The sequence below is a fragment of the Mytilus trossulus genome, chromosome 1 (genome assembly GCF_036588685.1).
Source record: "Mytilus trossulus isolate FHL-02 chromosome 1, PNRI_Mtr1.1.1.hap1, whole genome shotgun sequence".
Lineage (NCBI taxonomy): Eukaryota > Metazoa > Mollusca > Bivalvia > Mytilida > Mytilidae > Mytilus > Mytilus trossulus.
In genome coordinates, this window is record NC_086373.1 from 37,442,474 (window position 1) to 37,460,913 (window position 18,440).

An 18,440-nucleotide genomic window follows, 5' to 3' on the forward strand; every position below is an offset into this window, starting at 1 on the left:
CTATTCTTGAATTTGCAATATATATATTCATTTTTTTACACAATTCTAGAAGTCGGTGACCATACGTATTTGGTCGACATGTACCCTTGTTAACTTTTCTCTATTTTATCATGTATTTTGTTATATTTATTGACCAAGCAAGTCGGTATATAGAAGTTAATCTGCACAGCTCAGGTGACCCTTATTAACCCGAACGACGTAGGAGTTCGGGTTAAAGGGTCAACCTGAGCGTGCAGATTAACCTCTATATACCGTTTTGATTGGCCAATAACTGTTTTAACACATGACGTCATTAATTTACGAGAACGTTTAAGACGTGGACGATGTTCCGCAATCCACGGATCCTAGGAAAGTTCCTCGTAGGCTTGTAGGGTAAAGAGATTGGGAAATACGACTTTGGTAAGTTTTAATTTTGTTAAGACTTATTAAATTTGCGATTTTATGGTAGATTTTTTTAAATGTTTCTGTTAAATCTATTCCCATTTTTTATTTAATAAGTGACGATTAATTGTGTACTTTCAAATCGTTGTATGAAAAAAAACATTACTGAAAGGGTTATTGAGCTTTTGAATTTCTTTACCTCCATGATATGCTTTAAAAGAGAAAGATAAACCGAGGAAGATTACCTAAATTTTAAATAATGAATAAACAGAAAATACGTTTCTCTTTTCAATCTTTACCCCCCCTCCCCAACCCACCTTCCCTAAAATTGTGTTGTATCTACTGTATTATTTTTTAAGACACGTCCATCTAAATGAAGTCTGTTTGATCTCCAACTAATCTCCCTGTTTTAAAAGAAACTTAAATTACCCCCCTTAAATTCGATCCAAAAATATGGGGAATATATATTCAAAAAGTCGTTATAATTTCCATTAAGTCTAAAACTAATCCAAATCAGATTTCTTTTATTCGGATATTCTTAGATACATTTCTTTTTTGGCAGAAATTACCAAAAAATGTGTTATCCATCTTTTTGAATTTAAAACACTGATTTAAGATTTATGTTGAATGTACACAAAATATAATAAAATATTTTATGTTCAAGCTAAGATGAAAAAAGGAATAAGAAACCTTTCGTTTTTCCTATTTTGACACTACGATGATTGTACAAAGTTCAACTTTTTCGTAATTTCAAGGCAGATGGATGATTCGGGGGGTAGGGGCTAACATGTCGTCACCCTAGTATTGGACAAAGTATCGTGTTTTAGCTTAAAAAAGTCAATATTGTTTTAAGTCTCGCTACACTCGTCGATATTTTTTTTTTAATTTGATAAAATAACGCCCCTTCAAAATCTAAGAACCGCCCCTAAAGGTAAAAATAGATTTGAACTGTGCAGATTATCTGAGGTAGTTAATGCAGACCTTTGCTGTGCATTATCCAGATTATAGCACAGTAAGAACAAGGAGATTTTACTCGTGTCATGTGTTAATTATTTAAATTACATTTTTTAAATTTGTTTTTTGACAAATTTATTTATGGTATTGTGAAAAAAAGGCGAAAGATACAAAAGGGAAATTTTGATATTATGAAATATTTATTAAATTTAAACACGAAAGTAAATGATTTTTCAGTAAAAGAATTATGGGGAAAATGGACAAAGTGGACAAAATGTACACCTGAATGTCACAAAGGTGAAGCAAAAATGACACAGACAAGATCCAGAAAGAGACTTTGTAATATACCTACGCCCCCGTGTACAGTACAACCTTGTTTTGCGTCAGATTCTGAAAAATCAACTAAAGAATGCAAAAATAAAGACATTCGAGGTAACTATTTTACATCTCTGTCTTAAGAACTAGCGTGTTTCTTTTTGGGTTTCTTTGTTTGTAGATGTGCATGGTATTTTATATTTTCATTCGACTTGCGAATTGTTGTTGTCCCATTTTTATTCTGTCTCTATTTTATACTTTTTCAACATTTTGTAATTTTTTTATGAAAGTATATTTGTGTAATGAAATATTTATTCAAAATTTCATCACAGAATTAAATCCTTTTTCAGTAAATGGAAGTTGGGGATTATGGGGAAAATGGACAAAGTGGACTGAATGTGTACATGAATGTCGCAAAGGAGGCGTAAAAACACAGTCACGATCCAGAAAGAGACTTTGCAATAGTCTACCACCCTCATGTAAAACAAAACTATGTAATGGAGCAGACTCGGAAATTTCAACTCAAGTATGCAATAAACAAAAATTTCCAGGTAATTTTTTCACATAGAAGTTCAATGGGATTAATAGACAGGAAAATCATAATGTTCTTTTCTAGCTAATAATTTCCGACGATTTAAAAACAAATGGATATCCGATGAATCTGATTCTATTAAAATATATGATAAACAGAATAATACATGGCAAAATCCGTATCGCATGCTGTATCACCACTCGACCAATATCAGCCCTCGGGACTGATATTGATTTCTAGTGGTGATACTGGTAGAGGATTAAGGACTCACATTTATAGTCCCGCCGCATTATTATGTGCCTGTCCAAAGTATGGTGCCTGTAAGTACAATGGTTATGTCTATCATCATTGTTTTTCGATTTTTTAAAAAAAAATTTATAGAAATTATGCAGTTTGTTTTTTCATTATAAATAAAATAGTATGTGACGGTGTTCATGTTCTACATACTATTTTATTGTTAACTTGAAATGAAATGTGGCTTTGTGGACAAGGTCTCAAACATTTGTTTTCAAAGTTTTATTTGGAAGATATTATTCTGTCAAACGTTCTATACAAAATGTGAAACTTGCAACAACTTTATGATTGGTTCGATTAACTATCATGTCCTTTTGAACATTGATATATACTCAAATAAGTTTTAGAAAGGCATTCCAAATTGGTTCAATCCCAAATGCGTCTGGATCATTGCTTCGAACGCGTTAAAAGTCCAGATTTATTTTTATTGTGGTTATACGGTGTGATGATTTTTCTTAAAGTACATATTAGAGATTATCCGTCAAGAAATATACTCGAGGATAGAATTTCGAAAACAAAATTGTTGAAAAAATTTGATCATAATACTTTCATTTGTTTCATGCAGGTTCTGGTAAATGCGGCGATGAAGCTATGAATTTAGCCTGTTCGATTTTAAAGAATTCGAATATCACACTGAAGAAGAGCCATTCATCTGGAGCAGACGACAGAGCATATCCATTTAATAATATCAATGACACGTGCAATGGAGAAAGAGCTGAAAGATCAGCGTAAGCCTAAGCGTTATTTTTTAAGGACTGTAATTTCTGATTTGTGTATAATTCTATGTTCTTCGTTTCTGCTTCTTTTCAAATTAACTCTCGTTGACAAACTTTCCTTCCTCCCGTATAACTAATATTCAACCTTGTGTCAGTGAAATTGTTGTTATATGTTTTATTGTTTCAATTTTTAAGATTTCTTTTATTATGAAATACATTTGAGGAAGTCTAAACGTATTTCATATGTCACTTTCCTAATTACATTCTTTTTTTTAATTTTTTTTTATTGATCTTTTTGGTGTCCAAACTACAGTGCATACATACATTTTTACAAGACATAAGTGAATGACATGACATGTATGGCATTGTTATACTATTGACATTATGCAAATAAGACATAGTAAACATTTACAAGTTAGTGGTGAGAATATTCAGTATATGATACGTCTTAAATGGACATCTATGAGAAAACCATGCAGATGGTGCTCCATGCAAAGTTGTTTGATTTTGATAAAACTTTGCTGACATGTTCAGGTTGACCTTATATGAAAGTCATGCAAGTTTGAAGCCCTTACACTGCTGGTAACCATGGCAACGATATAGATTTAGGGTATTTCCGAGTTTATTTATAGATGCATATACTGAAATGCATAGATTTCATAGATTTCTCAAATAAAAATAAATACTATAAAACTTCTGAGTGTTTAAATACTTTAATAGCACAGATAGGATGTGTATGAAGTATAAATCACATAATTTTATTAAACATAATGATATATATAGAAAATAAGGGCGTGGCAAAACACATAAAGTGTTAAAAAATATGGCCTTTTCATCAAATCACACTAAAACAGACACTACAGCCCAAAAGTCGCTTTAATTTACCCTAAATGTCAGACATACATTGCATTTTCTTTGGTTCAAAATATTTTGAAGGGATTTCGGTTGCAAATTAATTTTATAGATTTTATTGATTATTTAGATAGCCTCCCCCCTTTTTTTTGTGTATTTTCGCAATAAATTGAGGAAAGTCTCATATTTCAATTAAACCAAGCATTCAAAAATAAATACTTGAATTATACAGATTGTATTATGCAAAATAGGTAATTCAAATAGAAAATTCAAAGTGAAATGGATTTTTGCGTCACAAACAATAGTAAGCATCAGGCTTAAAAAAGGGGGGAGCTGCCAAAAACAATTTTTTTTTGGTATTTTTTTTATTTCACATTCCTTCAGTACACTTGTCCTTATTACTTTAAAGAGTAAAATCCTTTCAATTCTTCCTAGTAATCCTATTTTGGTTATTGCAGCTTGCTAATTACTAAAGTTTTATTCTGGTTACTCAAAAATTATATGAAATTTAATGTCAAGTTCATCATATTGAAAAATCTTAAGTATTGACATTCAGAATATGTATTCTACAGGTCAACAAAGTTAAGAAAGTTGCAACCTTTTACTTGCATGCTGGTAACAATATAAGTCATTTTGATCATGAGTACCTGAGACAGTGATGATAAAATCTGAATTTCTATTGTACAAAGGGAGATAATCCAATAAAAATGTCGTTTTTTAAAACCTTAAAATTGCATGTACATATTTATTTAAACTAACATAAGCTTCATCAATTTAATAAAATATAAACATATCTCTATTTGGTTATCTGGTGAGAAAGATAATAGTGCATTTGAGCATATACTATTGGTTTGCTTTTGATGTAGTACTTTCTAAAATTCTCCTCGAAAAATGTCTAAATTTATAAATTCCTTTTAGCATTGATATATTTTTAAATAATTCAATCTGTTTAAATGATCATAAATGTTATTTTTTTTATAGCATTAGTATTATATTTAACAATCAATGAAGATGATACAATAACACAAAATGATGCTTAAATGCAAGAATAAGATTACTATAAACATACAAAGTAAAATAAAAGTTAATTCAAATTGACTTAGCAGCACAAGACAATTGTTGCATTATGTATGGAATTTACGGACATATTAAATTGTTTCCATACTATCTGAAATTTTTTTACCTACATGTAACTACATGAACTACGAAAGGTAATTTACTAATAATTCAATCAATAAAACTAGTTAGTCAATCTAAGTAACAATTTCTGACAAATGAAAATATTTTAATATTTATCAAATGGCCAAGTACAACCGTAATCTTCTTGATTGTCTTCAATATTGATGACCTTTTTATACTGAAGAAATTTTATACTTCTTCTTTGCTGATGAGAAAGCTATTCTGATGGTGAGACAGTGAGAACACTCTAAGTCCTTGCAAATGTCTCTCTCTTCTCATTTGTGTTGCAACTGTGTGTTGACGTGGTTGTTGGTAAGACTTCGGCAAGATTCACATTGCTGTTTATTTCTTTTTTTCAAAGCATATCTATGAGTTCCATTTCAATTTGTTTTTATTTGAGCTTGCAATTTTTTAACACCAACAGGAAAAATCAAAGACAGATCAGAGCCTTATTCAAGTATCCGTAATATTATCTAAGTTTTTCTTCATCATAAACATGTTTATCAACAAAAATGTGTCCCAGCAATCAGTCTTGTTTCATGAACTCTAGTTATTTTTGGATCACCAAATGTCTGTAAAAAATAATAAGAAAACAATTGTTATCCATTAAATGATTTAAATTTCCTAAAAAGAACTTAATTATTAACTTGGTCTTAGTGTAAATGTGTTTCGATTATCACAACTCTGACATTCCAGTACATAGAATAAGAAATAAAGTATACTAGCTAAAAATGGACCTAAAGGAGTAGGGGCTATAAGGGCCATTTTTGGCCCCACCCCCAAATTTCATTTAATTTGTCATGTTGTAAGTCTATACCATAGACCTTCTGAAAATAATTGAATTTTGGGTCTAGCTCGTTTATTCTGTTGCCTAGCAACCAATATAATGGCATAGTCAAACTCATCAAATATGATTATTATACAGCTTTAATATATCTATATTTGAAATTAAACCTGTTTTAAGCATGTAGTGAACTTTACACTTGTACACTATTTAGATATTACATCATTAAATGCACACTTTTTGCCAAATTCACTGTTGTTTCTCCCTAGCAACACATCTGTGCCCATGGCAACTACAATTTGTTTTCTATTTTACAAGATTTAATTTCAAATATATTGCAACAGACAGGCAATTTAAGATGCAAATTGTCAAAAGTAACGAACTCCAAAGTAAATGTTAATGGGAAAAGCAATATTGAAACATCAACAAACAAAACAAAACAACGGGTATTGCTGATATATACAAATTGTGCATCTAGTGCTGGGTGAAGTCTCACTCATTAACGACAAGAAGAATAATATATCCCAAGAACACATATTAAGGGCTAAGAAATCTAAATATTAATTATCTAAAATAAATAGATAAAGACACTTGCTTTAAAGGGTGTTTTCAAATGTCCGTGTATTTCCATTACAGTAGTTCTGTTTCAGGTAGGGGTTGGGGTAAAAAAAGGGGGGACTTTTATTTACAAGGTGATAGGATGTGCCTCTGGAATAGTACACCTTTTTAAGCTTGAAATAAGTAAAAAGTCAAGAAAACTATAAGATATATATGATTAAGACATTTAAGTTCCCATAACTTTTTTGACTGTCAACTTGTTTGGTGTTCCCGCTTTGTCTTTATCAACTTATATTTTTCTTTTCACACTAAGTATTCCTTTTTTACATAAAACAACATGAAAGCAAATTAATATGGGAAAAGGAAATTTTTTTTCTTCGCAATATATGAAAGGGTATTTATTTTGAAAATGTAAAACAGGGTGAGGTAACAAAACAGCAGCACCCCTATCAATTAAGTATTGAAGTAAACCCCAACCCCACCCCTCTAGAAATATGTAGAAGATCGTTAGGGTTGACTTTTCGAAATTCATCTTATTTTTATTATCTATTTCAGACGTCCAGATTTATAACCATATCTTTCTATAGCATTAAAAAACTGGTACATGCTACTATCTCAAATAAATCTGTATTCTTAAAAAAAAATTCTATATTCATTATATATATTATTTGTTTTATTGCAGTTCTTGTCAAGTTTACTAGTTTATCTTTCGCCTTCACTAATATCAGTGTTGTATGACTTGGTCTGGGATTAATATCATGACAATATTTATTTTATATACATCAAAACAGTTGAAAACAAGAATGTGCCCTGAGTACATGGATGCCCAAATCACAAGACTAACAAAGGCCAGATAATCCTGAATTGGGACAGGCACAAAAATCGGCGGCTTACACTTGTTATTTTAAGATCTTAAACCCCCTCTCCCTTTACCTCAAGCCAAAGAAGAAAAGAATCAAACACACAGCAATACACACAGTAAATCTTAGTTCAAAAGAAGTCTGAGTCTGATGTCAGCTTAAACAACCTTGACCGAAAACTTAAACCTGAAGTGGTACACAAGGACGATCGGATGAACAGACAGTCCAGAAAACATAATGCCCACAAATGGGGCATAACAACAAAACTGGGTCCATTTTTAAAATTACACTTCATTTTTTCACATGATTATAAAACTATTCAAAACATAACCTTTCAAAGGTAACAGACATGTCAGTTGCTTACAGACTTCAGGCACTTGTTTCTATGCATGGGAAGGTCAAATAACCATATATATATTATGCATGTATGTACGGATATATGGATAGTCTCCCATATGCCGTTTCTGTTCTCTTACCATGAAATAATCTAGAACTTTTTCTCTATGCTCATTACCAACAAAGACACATCCAATTAGAATATAGGTAGTTTCATTTTCAAAATAAATTTCGTGTTTCTTGCCAATTATGTAAATTTAAGCAAAATAATCTTTTAAATTTTACCCCTCCCCCCCCCCACACCCCCCCCTCTTTTCCTAACATAAATCATGGATCCGACCCTAATACCACAGAGAGAAGATTGCCCCAGTCAAACACCAGATTTTGAATTGATAATAAGCAGAAACATAAGAAATCTACAGATGTTGTTATATATTGGTCTATTCAAAATTTCAGAATTAAAAAAACAATGTTCTCAAAGTTGTTATTGACTCCCTTACACATGTAGTGTATTGCTTTCAGATTTTTTAAAGACATTCACCGAGATATACTTATGGAAATAATATTAGGAATACATGTTACATTCTTAACCAAAAAAAGAAAGTTCCTATAGGCATAAGAATGTATAAACTAGACTTTGTCAGATGGATATGTCCAATTTGAACGGCATATTTCAGCTTTTTATTGCTCCGATTGGCTATGAAAAATATAAAATAAACTATCGCACCAACCTTGCACCAAAAAAATATTTTATCCAAAGTTTGATCTGTATGAAATTGTCAAAATGTTAAAATTTCTAATTGGTGCAAGCATGGTGCGGTGGTCAAAATTTAGAAAAACCATCCAAATTTCTGTATTTTTGCCTATTTTCCCAATTATGACGTCATTTGCACCTACCATTGTGACGTCATTGAACATTGTTTTGTTGGATAAAAACATTTTTTTTAAATCATTGACTCATATTCTAATAGTTTATGGAGAAAAATCTGCTCTGTTAGAATTTTTATTATCTTGTAAATCTGGGGCCATTTTAGGCCATTATAGCCCCTACTCCTTTGATTTTTTACTTATTCCAAGCTGTAAAGACACTACATTCAAACTTAATCCACATGATACAGTTCAAAATTTGATTGTGGTAAAAGAACTTATGATTTTAAAATTGGACTTGTGCCAATATCCAAATTCTAAAGTCTAAAAGACATGATTAGATTTGTCATATCAAAGAACCCCATATATTCCATTTTTAATGAATTTAGACAAAGTTTAAGTTAATTTGAATCAACTTGCAAACTGAGCCCAAAAATGCATGATAACATTTAGCATAGAAAAAACCACCTTTAATAATATTTTAATAAACTAACAAAGGTTGTTTTGCCCCTTTGATCTTTTTTTCAATTTGAAAACAAATATTAAAAATCTAAACATATTTATAAAAAGCTTTAAACCCCAAAAAGTACTTTTAAACAAGAGTGCACACGCTGAAATGTCTCGCCTTCTTTACTAATCATTGCTATTATGTTGATAGACCTAACTATAAAGCTTTATTACAACTGTCACTTAAACTCAACATTAACCAAAGAAAAGGAAACATTGATAAATGAACCATGAAAATGAGGTCAAGGTCAGATGAACCATGCCAGGCAGACATGTACAGCTAACATTTCTTCAATACAACAAATACAGTTGATGTATTGCTTATAAATTAAAAAAACAAACCAAATCACAAACACTTAATACTTATTAATGGACCATGAAAATGAGGTCAAATAAAACCTGTGTAACAGACATATAGATCATAAAATATTTCCATACACCAAATATAGTTGACTAATGCATAGAGTATTAGAAAAATAGACCAAAACTCAAAAACTTAACTTTGACCACTGAATCATGAAAATGAGGTCAAGGTCAGATGACACCTGTCAGCTAGACATGTACACCTTACAATCATCCCATACAACAAATATAGTAGACCTATTGCATATAGAATAAGAAACACAGATCAAAACACAAAAACTTAACTATAACCACTGAACCATGAAAATGAGTTCAAGGTCAGATGACACCTGCCAGTTGGACATGTACACCTTACAGTCCTTCCATACACAGAATATACTAGCCCTATTGCTTATAGTATCTGAGATATGGACTTGACCGCCAAAACTTAACCTTGTTCACTGACCATGAAATGAGGTCGGGGTCAGGTGAAAACTGTATGATGGGCATGAGTACCTTGCAAGGTACGCACATACCAAATATAGTTATCCAATTACTTATAATAAGAGAGAATTTAACATTACAAAAATTCTTAACTTTTTTTTCAAGTGGTCTCTGAACCATGAAAATGAGGTCAAGGACATTGGACATGTGACTGATGGAAAGTTCGTAACATGATGCATCTATATGCAAAGTATGATGCATCCAGGTCTTCTACCCTCTAAAATATAAAGCTTTTAAGAAGTTAGCTAACGCCGCCCCCGCCATAGCCACGCCACCGCCGGATCACTATCCCTATGTCAAGCTTTCTACAACAAAAGTTGCAGGCTCGACAAAAAAATCAAACTAAATTTAGTTCTGAATCCCTTATACCTTGATGTGGTTCAATTTAAAGATTTTAAGACATGCCCGAAATTAGAAAAAATATGACTATAATGCACTGTTTAATTTTGCATAATATCAAAGAACACCAATTATTCCATTGTTTTATCAAATCAAGTTTAACTTTATTTAGATTTTAACATATTTTATTTGCTCAAAGCAAATAAGGAATAGACACAAGTAAAACATACCTAAAGTTTAACTTTGGACGCTTTTGACCCTAGCTGATATGGATCATTTAAAAACAAGCCAAAACATTTGAAATTGGTAAAACAATAAGCATTGAAAACAAATATATAATTAATTTTACAGCTAAATTCCTAAGGCATGTAAATCTAAGACTTCGGTTAGCTTGCATGGTTTGTTTGTATATTGTACAATTGCAATTGGCATAACGTCTAATCAAATTTAAAAGTATTCTACAAGAAGATATCAACATTAATTACAAAGCTTGAATTAATATTTATACAACGGAGCAAGCAAACCTTCCAAAGTTTTACTCTACATTTAGTAGGAAAAAAGCTGTAATAATGCTCAAAGTGCTTTTTTCAAAAATGAAAAATACAAATGTAGTCTTCAGGTTTACAATATATGCATGTATACTATAAATGAGGATCTGTCAAGCTGACACGAACACATATATTTTTTTCTAGGTTTAATTCTTATAAAAAAACCAATTTCAATTTGATGAGTAATGAAAATTTTGTTGTGTAAATTGTACTGATATGGCCCTTAATTGATCATAAAATAAGGATTTGAGTGTTCTGTTTGTTATTTTTACTTTTTGTTTACCAGATTCAACTTTTCAAAATTGAAGGGTTAATCTTATTTACTGAACATTTATCATGTTTTTACAAAAAATAAATGTAACTGGTCAATTTCAAATTTCTATATATGATTATATTTCACAAATAATGCCACAACACAGGTCTTATTTGCTGTCTATTTAGTAGTCTCTTGTTATGACTTGTTTGATTCATATTTTTATCAATATATCATATATTTACCTATATGATCTCCTATCATATCTGCTTTCATTTTCACATTTTTTTTGGTGCTTTTCCATCTTCAACATTAACCTGTTGATAAGAAATAAAATATTGTATATGTGTGCATTTGCATGATCAGTACAGTGAGTTACATCTACATGTACATTGTACATTGAGTTGGCTTTATAAAATAATGCATTGGATCATTGAAAAAAAAGGTTTGTAGATAAGATAATTAATCTGTGTAAATGTCATAAATACTATGATATCAATCACATCATCAAGTAATTCATTTCTTCAGTATTGTTATTTTGAATTTGTTTTATCTGAATAATCTGTAATGTTATAATCTCATGTTGCCCCTTCTGTGCCCTTTAATTTGGAATAGATTTGTAAGCATATTCTATTCTGATTCTATTTTATTAACTGATAGAAGTAAATACATGTACAAGTTCTCTTTCCATGTTTATAACTGTGATACATGACCTTCACTTAGGAAATATAAAGAAAAAGTCTCACAGTAACAAATATTCAGAGAGAAAAAAAACAAGCTCATAAGTCTGTAAAACATGTTCAAAGGGTTTTACACTAGTAATTTTGGGGTCGTTTATCATTTTCATAGCTTGTTGTTCCGTGTGAGCCAAGGCTCTGTGTTGAAGGCCGTACATTGACCTATAATGGTTTACTTTTATAAATTGTTATTTGGATGAATAGGCACTCATACCACATCTTCCTATATCTATCTACTGAATGTTTTCTATTTCAATGGGTTATATTTAAAAACAGGGATTTGAAGCAACCATTAATTTTGAATTAGGAGAAAAAACCTGAGTCAACGGACTCTTTAATATTGACAATTTGGAAAACAAACTCAGGGCGAACTTTGTAATCAAATATATATTTTATCATGATTATTATAGATTTCTTGAGAGAAAGAAAAAAGTCTTTCTCTTAAAATTAAGAAGGCAAACACATCAATCTTTAAGTTTCAGAAGAATTCTGAATCATTATAAATGTATGTCAATGAAAATTAAATCAGTGTTTGCTTCAAGAAAATTATGAAAATACCCCCCCCCCCCCCCCCCCCCCCTTCTTTTTCTCACAAAGAAAAATGGTCAATGCTCTTCTTCCTATATTTATGAGTTGATGTGATGTTTCTACAGTAGGTCTTTTTATGGTGTCAAATTGCTTTTTCTAACCAAAAGAAATAAATAACAAACTTACCAGAACCAAATGTAACTGAACGGTTTGCCTTCGAATTTTTGTTGCTAGATTTGCAAGGGTCATGAAAGGATGACAGCAACTCATTTTGTCTTCTTGTCCCATGCAATCCAACTCCTGTCCATGTTTGCAGCATATGCATTTAAAATTATGTTATGTGAGTCTGAAACCTAGACATGATAGTGATAGTCTAGCCTCATAAGTCATGTCTAGACTATCTGATCAGGATCAGACTTATCCCAATGGCAGTGGGACTGTCTTAGCCACATGGTTTACTATGTCTTTGTTACACTCTTTCAATGAAAATAAGTTTTTGGCTACACCATTTTCATCAAAAATACCATTATTTTCTATCCTTCTGCACATTTGTTGATTTCCCTCCTTCTGTTATTGACATTAAATCTACCTTTTATTGTGAAGAGTTTTACAAAGGGAGATAATTTTAGGTATATTTTTCAGTTTTTCATCTTTTATTCAAATAAGCTTATATTAATTTGAAACGAAAATCCCATTAAGGAATAGTAGTTTGTAGTGAACCATAACGTTTAACAAAATATTGTTTCAATTTGAGTGACTTTTGAGGTTTTATGGACATTTTCAGTAAAGGCTGAATTCAAATTTTAGAAAAACACATTTATGTCAATAAAAATAAAAACAAAAATAAAGGTTGAAATAAGATCAAAATTACAGTTTATTTTAGTAGAAAGTCTGAATTTTAAGGTAAAACTATTTTTTTTTGTCATATAATACTTTGAACTATTCAAAAAAAAAAATAAAAAAAATGTCCATTTTCAACAACATTTTTCAGCAAATTTGGTACTAAAATAGAATTGCCCTGTATTCACATATTTTGAGATAAATTGTCATTTTTTATACATAGAACTATTAGATGTACTTAATACTTTACTAGGAACCCAAAATCAGCTGAAAACTCCACAACCCCTTTCATAATTTTTTTTTGATTTTGCATGGTTTTCTCGTAGACATCCATTTAAGAATACTTAGGAATACATTATACTATAACCATATCAAAAGATAAATTTAATTAAATAGCTTTCATAAATCCCCCTCATCTCTTGACAAATGACTCGTGTTTGTTTTTAGAAATATATAAATATTCTAATATCTCTAGACGTCTTTTCAAAAATTAAAGAAAAGCTTGCACAGATATGAACAGTCTGTCTAATTGTGTGTTCTTTACATTTAAATGTAATATTTTGCCTGTAGAATGCAATAATTTAAAACTAAGTTATCAGAATTCAATACACCAAAAATGACACTGTCTTTATTCAAAAATAGTTTTACTCCAAAAACTGAATACCACCAATTTGAAAAATCTCTCCAAAATTGTTTTATTTCTGTACATTCAAAAAACTTATGCTCTAAAGTTTCTATTTCTTTACAACTGGCACATTCATTAGTTAGGGAAAGTTTATATTTTTCAAGAAGATAATTATGTGAGACTATTCTGTGTAGTAGTTTATATTGAAAAGCTTGTAATTTGCTTTCTATAGTACATTTGAAAGCTAATGAATAAATATTTTTCCATTGTTCGTCACAAATTTCTATATTAAAACTTTCTTCCCATCTTTGTTGTGAAATAGGAGAAACACTTCCCCGATCGATAAAAAGTGAATATACATCTTTAGCAAATAGTTTACTAATAGGCATTTTTTTATTCTCAGGCTAAAAAACGAATCCAAATGAGTTGCTGTTAGGTGACATGTGTTGTTGTAATAACAAATATTTCCACTCACGTGGTATAGCAAGCTTAATAGATAGAATGTCTACACAAATGACATTCAGGTTATATTTTTTGTTAATAGCGTCATGAGACAAAAAATCGTCTTATCAACTACAATATCATTGATGAACCTTATGCCTTTCATGTACCAAGATCTGTAAAAAATACTCTTGTGATCAATTTTGATAAACGGATTGAACCAAATAAATTCTTTTCTAATATGAAATGCATTTAACGGGATGAAAATACCCTTGAAACGTTTCCAAGCAGATAGCACTTCTATATAAAAAAGAGGTGCTTTAAAATTCAAAAACTCAAATTCACATCTGCTCATAAGCAAGTCCTCTAAATCAAAAAGGGAGAAAAATGCTTTGGAAACATGTTTCCATTTGAAGTCATGTTCTGACAGAAATCTTTTTACCCACATAATACGAAAGGATAACAGCTGTACTTCAAAATTTGGAGCTTTCAGTCCCCCCAAAGGAGACTTTTGAATAACTTCCGATTTAACTTTCGGAGTACTACCATTCCATTAAAAACTATTAATATCACGTTGTATTTTAATTACATAAGATTTTAGTACATGTGTAGTTGAAATGACATAAATAAGCTTCGATATTGCAAGTGATTTAAGAGTTACAATTTTTCCGATCAAGGAAAGGTTTCTGATCCTCCATAGTTTAATTATTGATTCCATTTATTCTATGCATAAATCTTAATTAGAACAAACCATTTCTTCAAAAGCATTAAATTTTAAACCTAAGGTTTTAAAAACATCTGTCCATTTAATAGGAAGGGAACCTTCTTTGTTAAACTTATTTCTTCCAAGATTTTTTCCAAGATTTTCAAGATTTTATTTGAACACTCAGACACAGATACATGTGTAACATGAGGTCATACATAATAGCATTATATAAACATGACGAAGTAATTATGTGGTATCAATGACATAGTATAAAGATATTACAATAACATACAACATGTTTTTTTTTTAACATTTTCAGAACATATTTGCAACGTTTTTGATAAATACAGAAAGACGTTTATACAGTTGTACATTACATATTGAAAGAAGACCTTCCATTTTTTTATAATTAGGGTTCACTGTGTAATAGCTTGGCAGAAACTTTTCCCTTAATACAACAATATTTTGATAAGTACACTTAAATAGCAAATGAAATTCACCACCAATATTACTCTTACACAAAGTACATATTCTATCATGCCTCGGAATATTTTGCCATCTGCCTGTTTCTATAGGCAGACGCAGATTTGAACACCCAAAGTGTGTGATCCAAAGCCTGCAATATTCGGGAAGTTTTAGCAGATATGTTTCTAAAGTAAAATCTTTTTTAAATATTGAGTAGAATTGACCTCTTGATGAATTTTCAATATTACTAAACCACTGTTGTACAAATTGATCACAAAGTATCTGTTTTAAGTACATTTTATCACAGTAGCCTGTTTGATTGGCAAAAATATATCCAATGCCAGTATCGTTTAATATTGCTTCTATACAATTTACCCATTTAAAGGTGTATTTGGATTTAGGACTTAAACCAAGCATCAGTCTATACAATAAACTGCATAGTTTTGATTCATTATTTACAATTTTACACCAATATATAATCATTCTAATTTTCACCTTTATTTCAAGAGGAAATCTACCCAATTCTCCGTACACCATAAAATTAGGCGTAGTGTTTCTAACTTTCAGCGCCCTTTTGCAGAATTTCAAGTGAGTTTTTTCGATAATTTTCAGGTTTTCAAAGCCCCAAACTTCAGAACCATACAGTAAGATAGGTTCTATCATAGAATCAAAGAGTTTAAATTGTAGATCAATTGGTAAAGATTCATTCCGTATAATTTTGTAAATATAAAACAGTGCCTTTTGGGCTTTATCTACAAGTTTCTTCTTGGTATCAAAAAATGTACCATTATATTTGAAAATGACACCCAAATACGAATATGTATCAACAATTTCAAGTACATCATTCTGCAGTGTAAATTTCAGATTTTGTTTAGTTTTCCTCTTGCTAAATACCATAACTTTGGTTTTCTTAACATTCACCTTCAGTTTCCAATTTTCACAGTACAACTGGAAAATATCTAAGGAATGTTGCAAGCCTTCTTTAGTTTCTGAAAAGATTACTGTATCATCAGCATACAGAATTACGAACAATTCAAAAAATATATGAAGTTCGTTTTCAAATTTTTCCTTTAAAAGTTCTAAAGGAATACCATCTAAATTTCTAAAATATTGTTCCAAATCGTTCAAGAAAATAGAAAATAAAAAAGGAGACAAGTTTTCCCCTTGCCTAACATCAATCAGACTTGGAAAAAATCTGATTGTTCACTATTATATTGAACACAAGATTTATTACCTTGATACATATTAAAGATAACTTTGAAACATTTCCCCTTGATTTCACTAAGATGTAGTTTTTGCCATAATCCAGTTCTTAAAACAGTGTCAAAAGCTTTTCTAAAGTCAATAAATGTACAAAAAAGTTGAAAAATATAATTCTACAAGTGCATGTAACACAAAAATATTATCTGTAGTTGCATATCCTTTCCTAAAACCAGCTTGATTTTCTGATATAAGCGAAATTTCATTCGCAAAAAAATTTAGTCTAGTATTAATAATAGAAGTGAATAATTTTCCCAAACAGCTGATAAGAGTAATAGCTCTAAAATTATCAGGATCTGTAGGATTGCCTTTATTTTTGAACACAGGTTTAATAATGCCATTTGTCCAAGAGTCTGGAATAATTCCAGTATCTAATACAATATTAAATAATTTACAATACAATGACATAAAAACAGGTGGTGAATTTTTCAAAAATTCATTAAGTATTTTATCAGAACCAGGTGCCTTGTTATTTTTTAAATTTTTCATGGCTTCCAAGACTTCCAGTTCAGTAATACTTCCATTCAATATTTCATCATAAATGGGGTTACTAGATATCTGATTAATGTCAAGATCGGGTGCATGTATATCTTCCTCTTCACCCGCGTTTAAATCCTTAAAATAATCGTAAAATGTATTTATATCTATTGGTGGAGATTCTTTTTTAGTATAAGACATTTTTTTTAGTGTTTTCCAAAATCCTTTTGTGTCATGCTTTGACAATGTTCTCAGCTCATTTGAACATTTGTCTTTATATTTGTGATAATTAACTTGTAGAATTTTTTTATATTCTCGAGCTGTGTGATTTAATACGGTTTTGTTTGCATCTGATTTTGCTTTATTGTATATACTCTTGCTTTTATGAAATGCATCTCGTTTGATTCGACATTCTTTATTGAACCATGGTTTGTTTTCATGGTCGGGGTTGTGTAGTTTCTTTTTTGATTTACCAAATACAGTCTCAGCCGTGTCTAAAAGTACACGACCTAGGTCATTTACTAGACCGTTAACACTTTCACTGGTGGCTGTGTCAATTTTAATACTATTCAAAATATCATTTAACTGTTGTAATGAGCTACCTGTATCGTTTGTCAACACCTGAGTGAAATCGTCTGTTTTTGTACTGTCCCACCTGATGTATGAATGAATGAATCCTTTATTTGCAAAGCAGTAGTTACATGCTATAGCAACACAAACATATTTACATTGTGACACACAATAAACAACAGAGAACAATTTCATAAGATAGTACAATACAAAAATGATCAACTTATTAAATGTGATCTAATCTGCCAGGCAGATTTCAAATAATTACATAATTTTCCAACTAAAGATCTAGATTTGGTTTGATACAAATACATAAGTTTTGTCACATTTGGCCATGAACAGTAATAATTTGGTAAAAACTGCAGTCGTTCATGCCTATACGCAGGACACACTAGAGTAAAATGGTACTCATCTTCAACACTTTTCATATTACAGCAAGTACATAATCTGTTTTCTCTTAGTATATTTGTATAACGGCCTATCTCAACATTTAACTTCATAGTACCACTACGTAGCTTTGTGAAAAAATGTGAATTATAGTTATAATCTACGTAATCTTCAAAACAAAAATCTAATTTTAAAATTCTGTACATAGTAAGTTTCTCACAGTCCTGCATAGATGCAGACCAGCTTTGAATATATTGATCTTTTAATCTAGTTTTTATTACAT

At 30.5% G+C, this 18,440-nt stretch overlaps 1 protein-coding gene and 1 long non-coding RNA gene across 2 annotated transcripts in view; one reads left to right on the forward strand and one right to left on the reverse strand.

Annotated features, from left to right (window-relative positions):
* LOC134723558 (hemicentin-1-like) overlaps window positions 1-18,440 on the forward strand; it is a 94,496-nt gene that overhangs the window by 32,494 nt on the left and 43,562 nt on the right. Inside the window, exons 8-10 of the mRNA XM_063587141.1 lie at window positions 1,573-1,767; window positions 2,001-2,201; window positions 3,042-3,204. Coding sequence (XP_063443211.1) covers window positions 1,573-1,767; window positions 2,001-2,201; window positions 3,042-3,204 — 559 coding nt within the window. The remainder of the gene's footprint in view (window positions 1-1,572; window positions 1,768-2,000; window positions 2,202-3,041; window positions 3,205-18,440) is intronic.
* On the reverse strand, window positions 3,632-13,300 carry LOC134723606 (uncharacterized). The gene is made up of 3 exons (XR_010108131.1): window positions 12,573-13,300; window positions 11,367-11,438; window positions 3,632-5,795 (listed from the first exon to the last, which is right to left on the reverse strand). It is a non-coding gene; the product is annotated as an uncharacterized LOC134723606 (long non-coding RNA).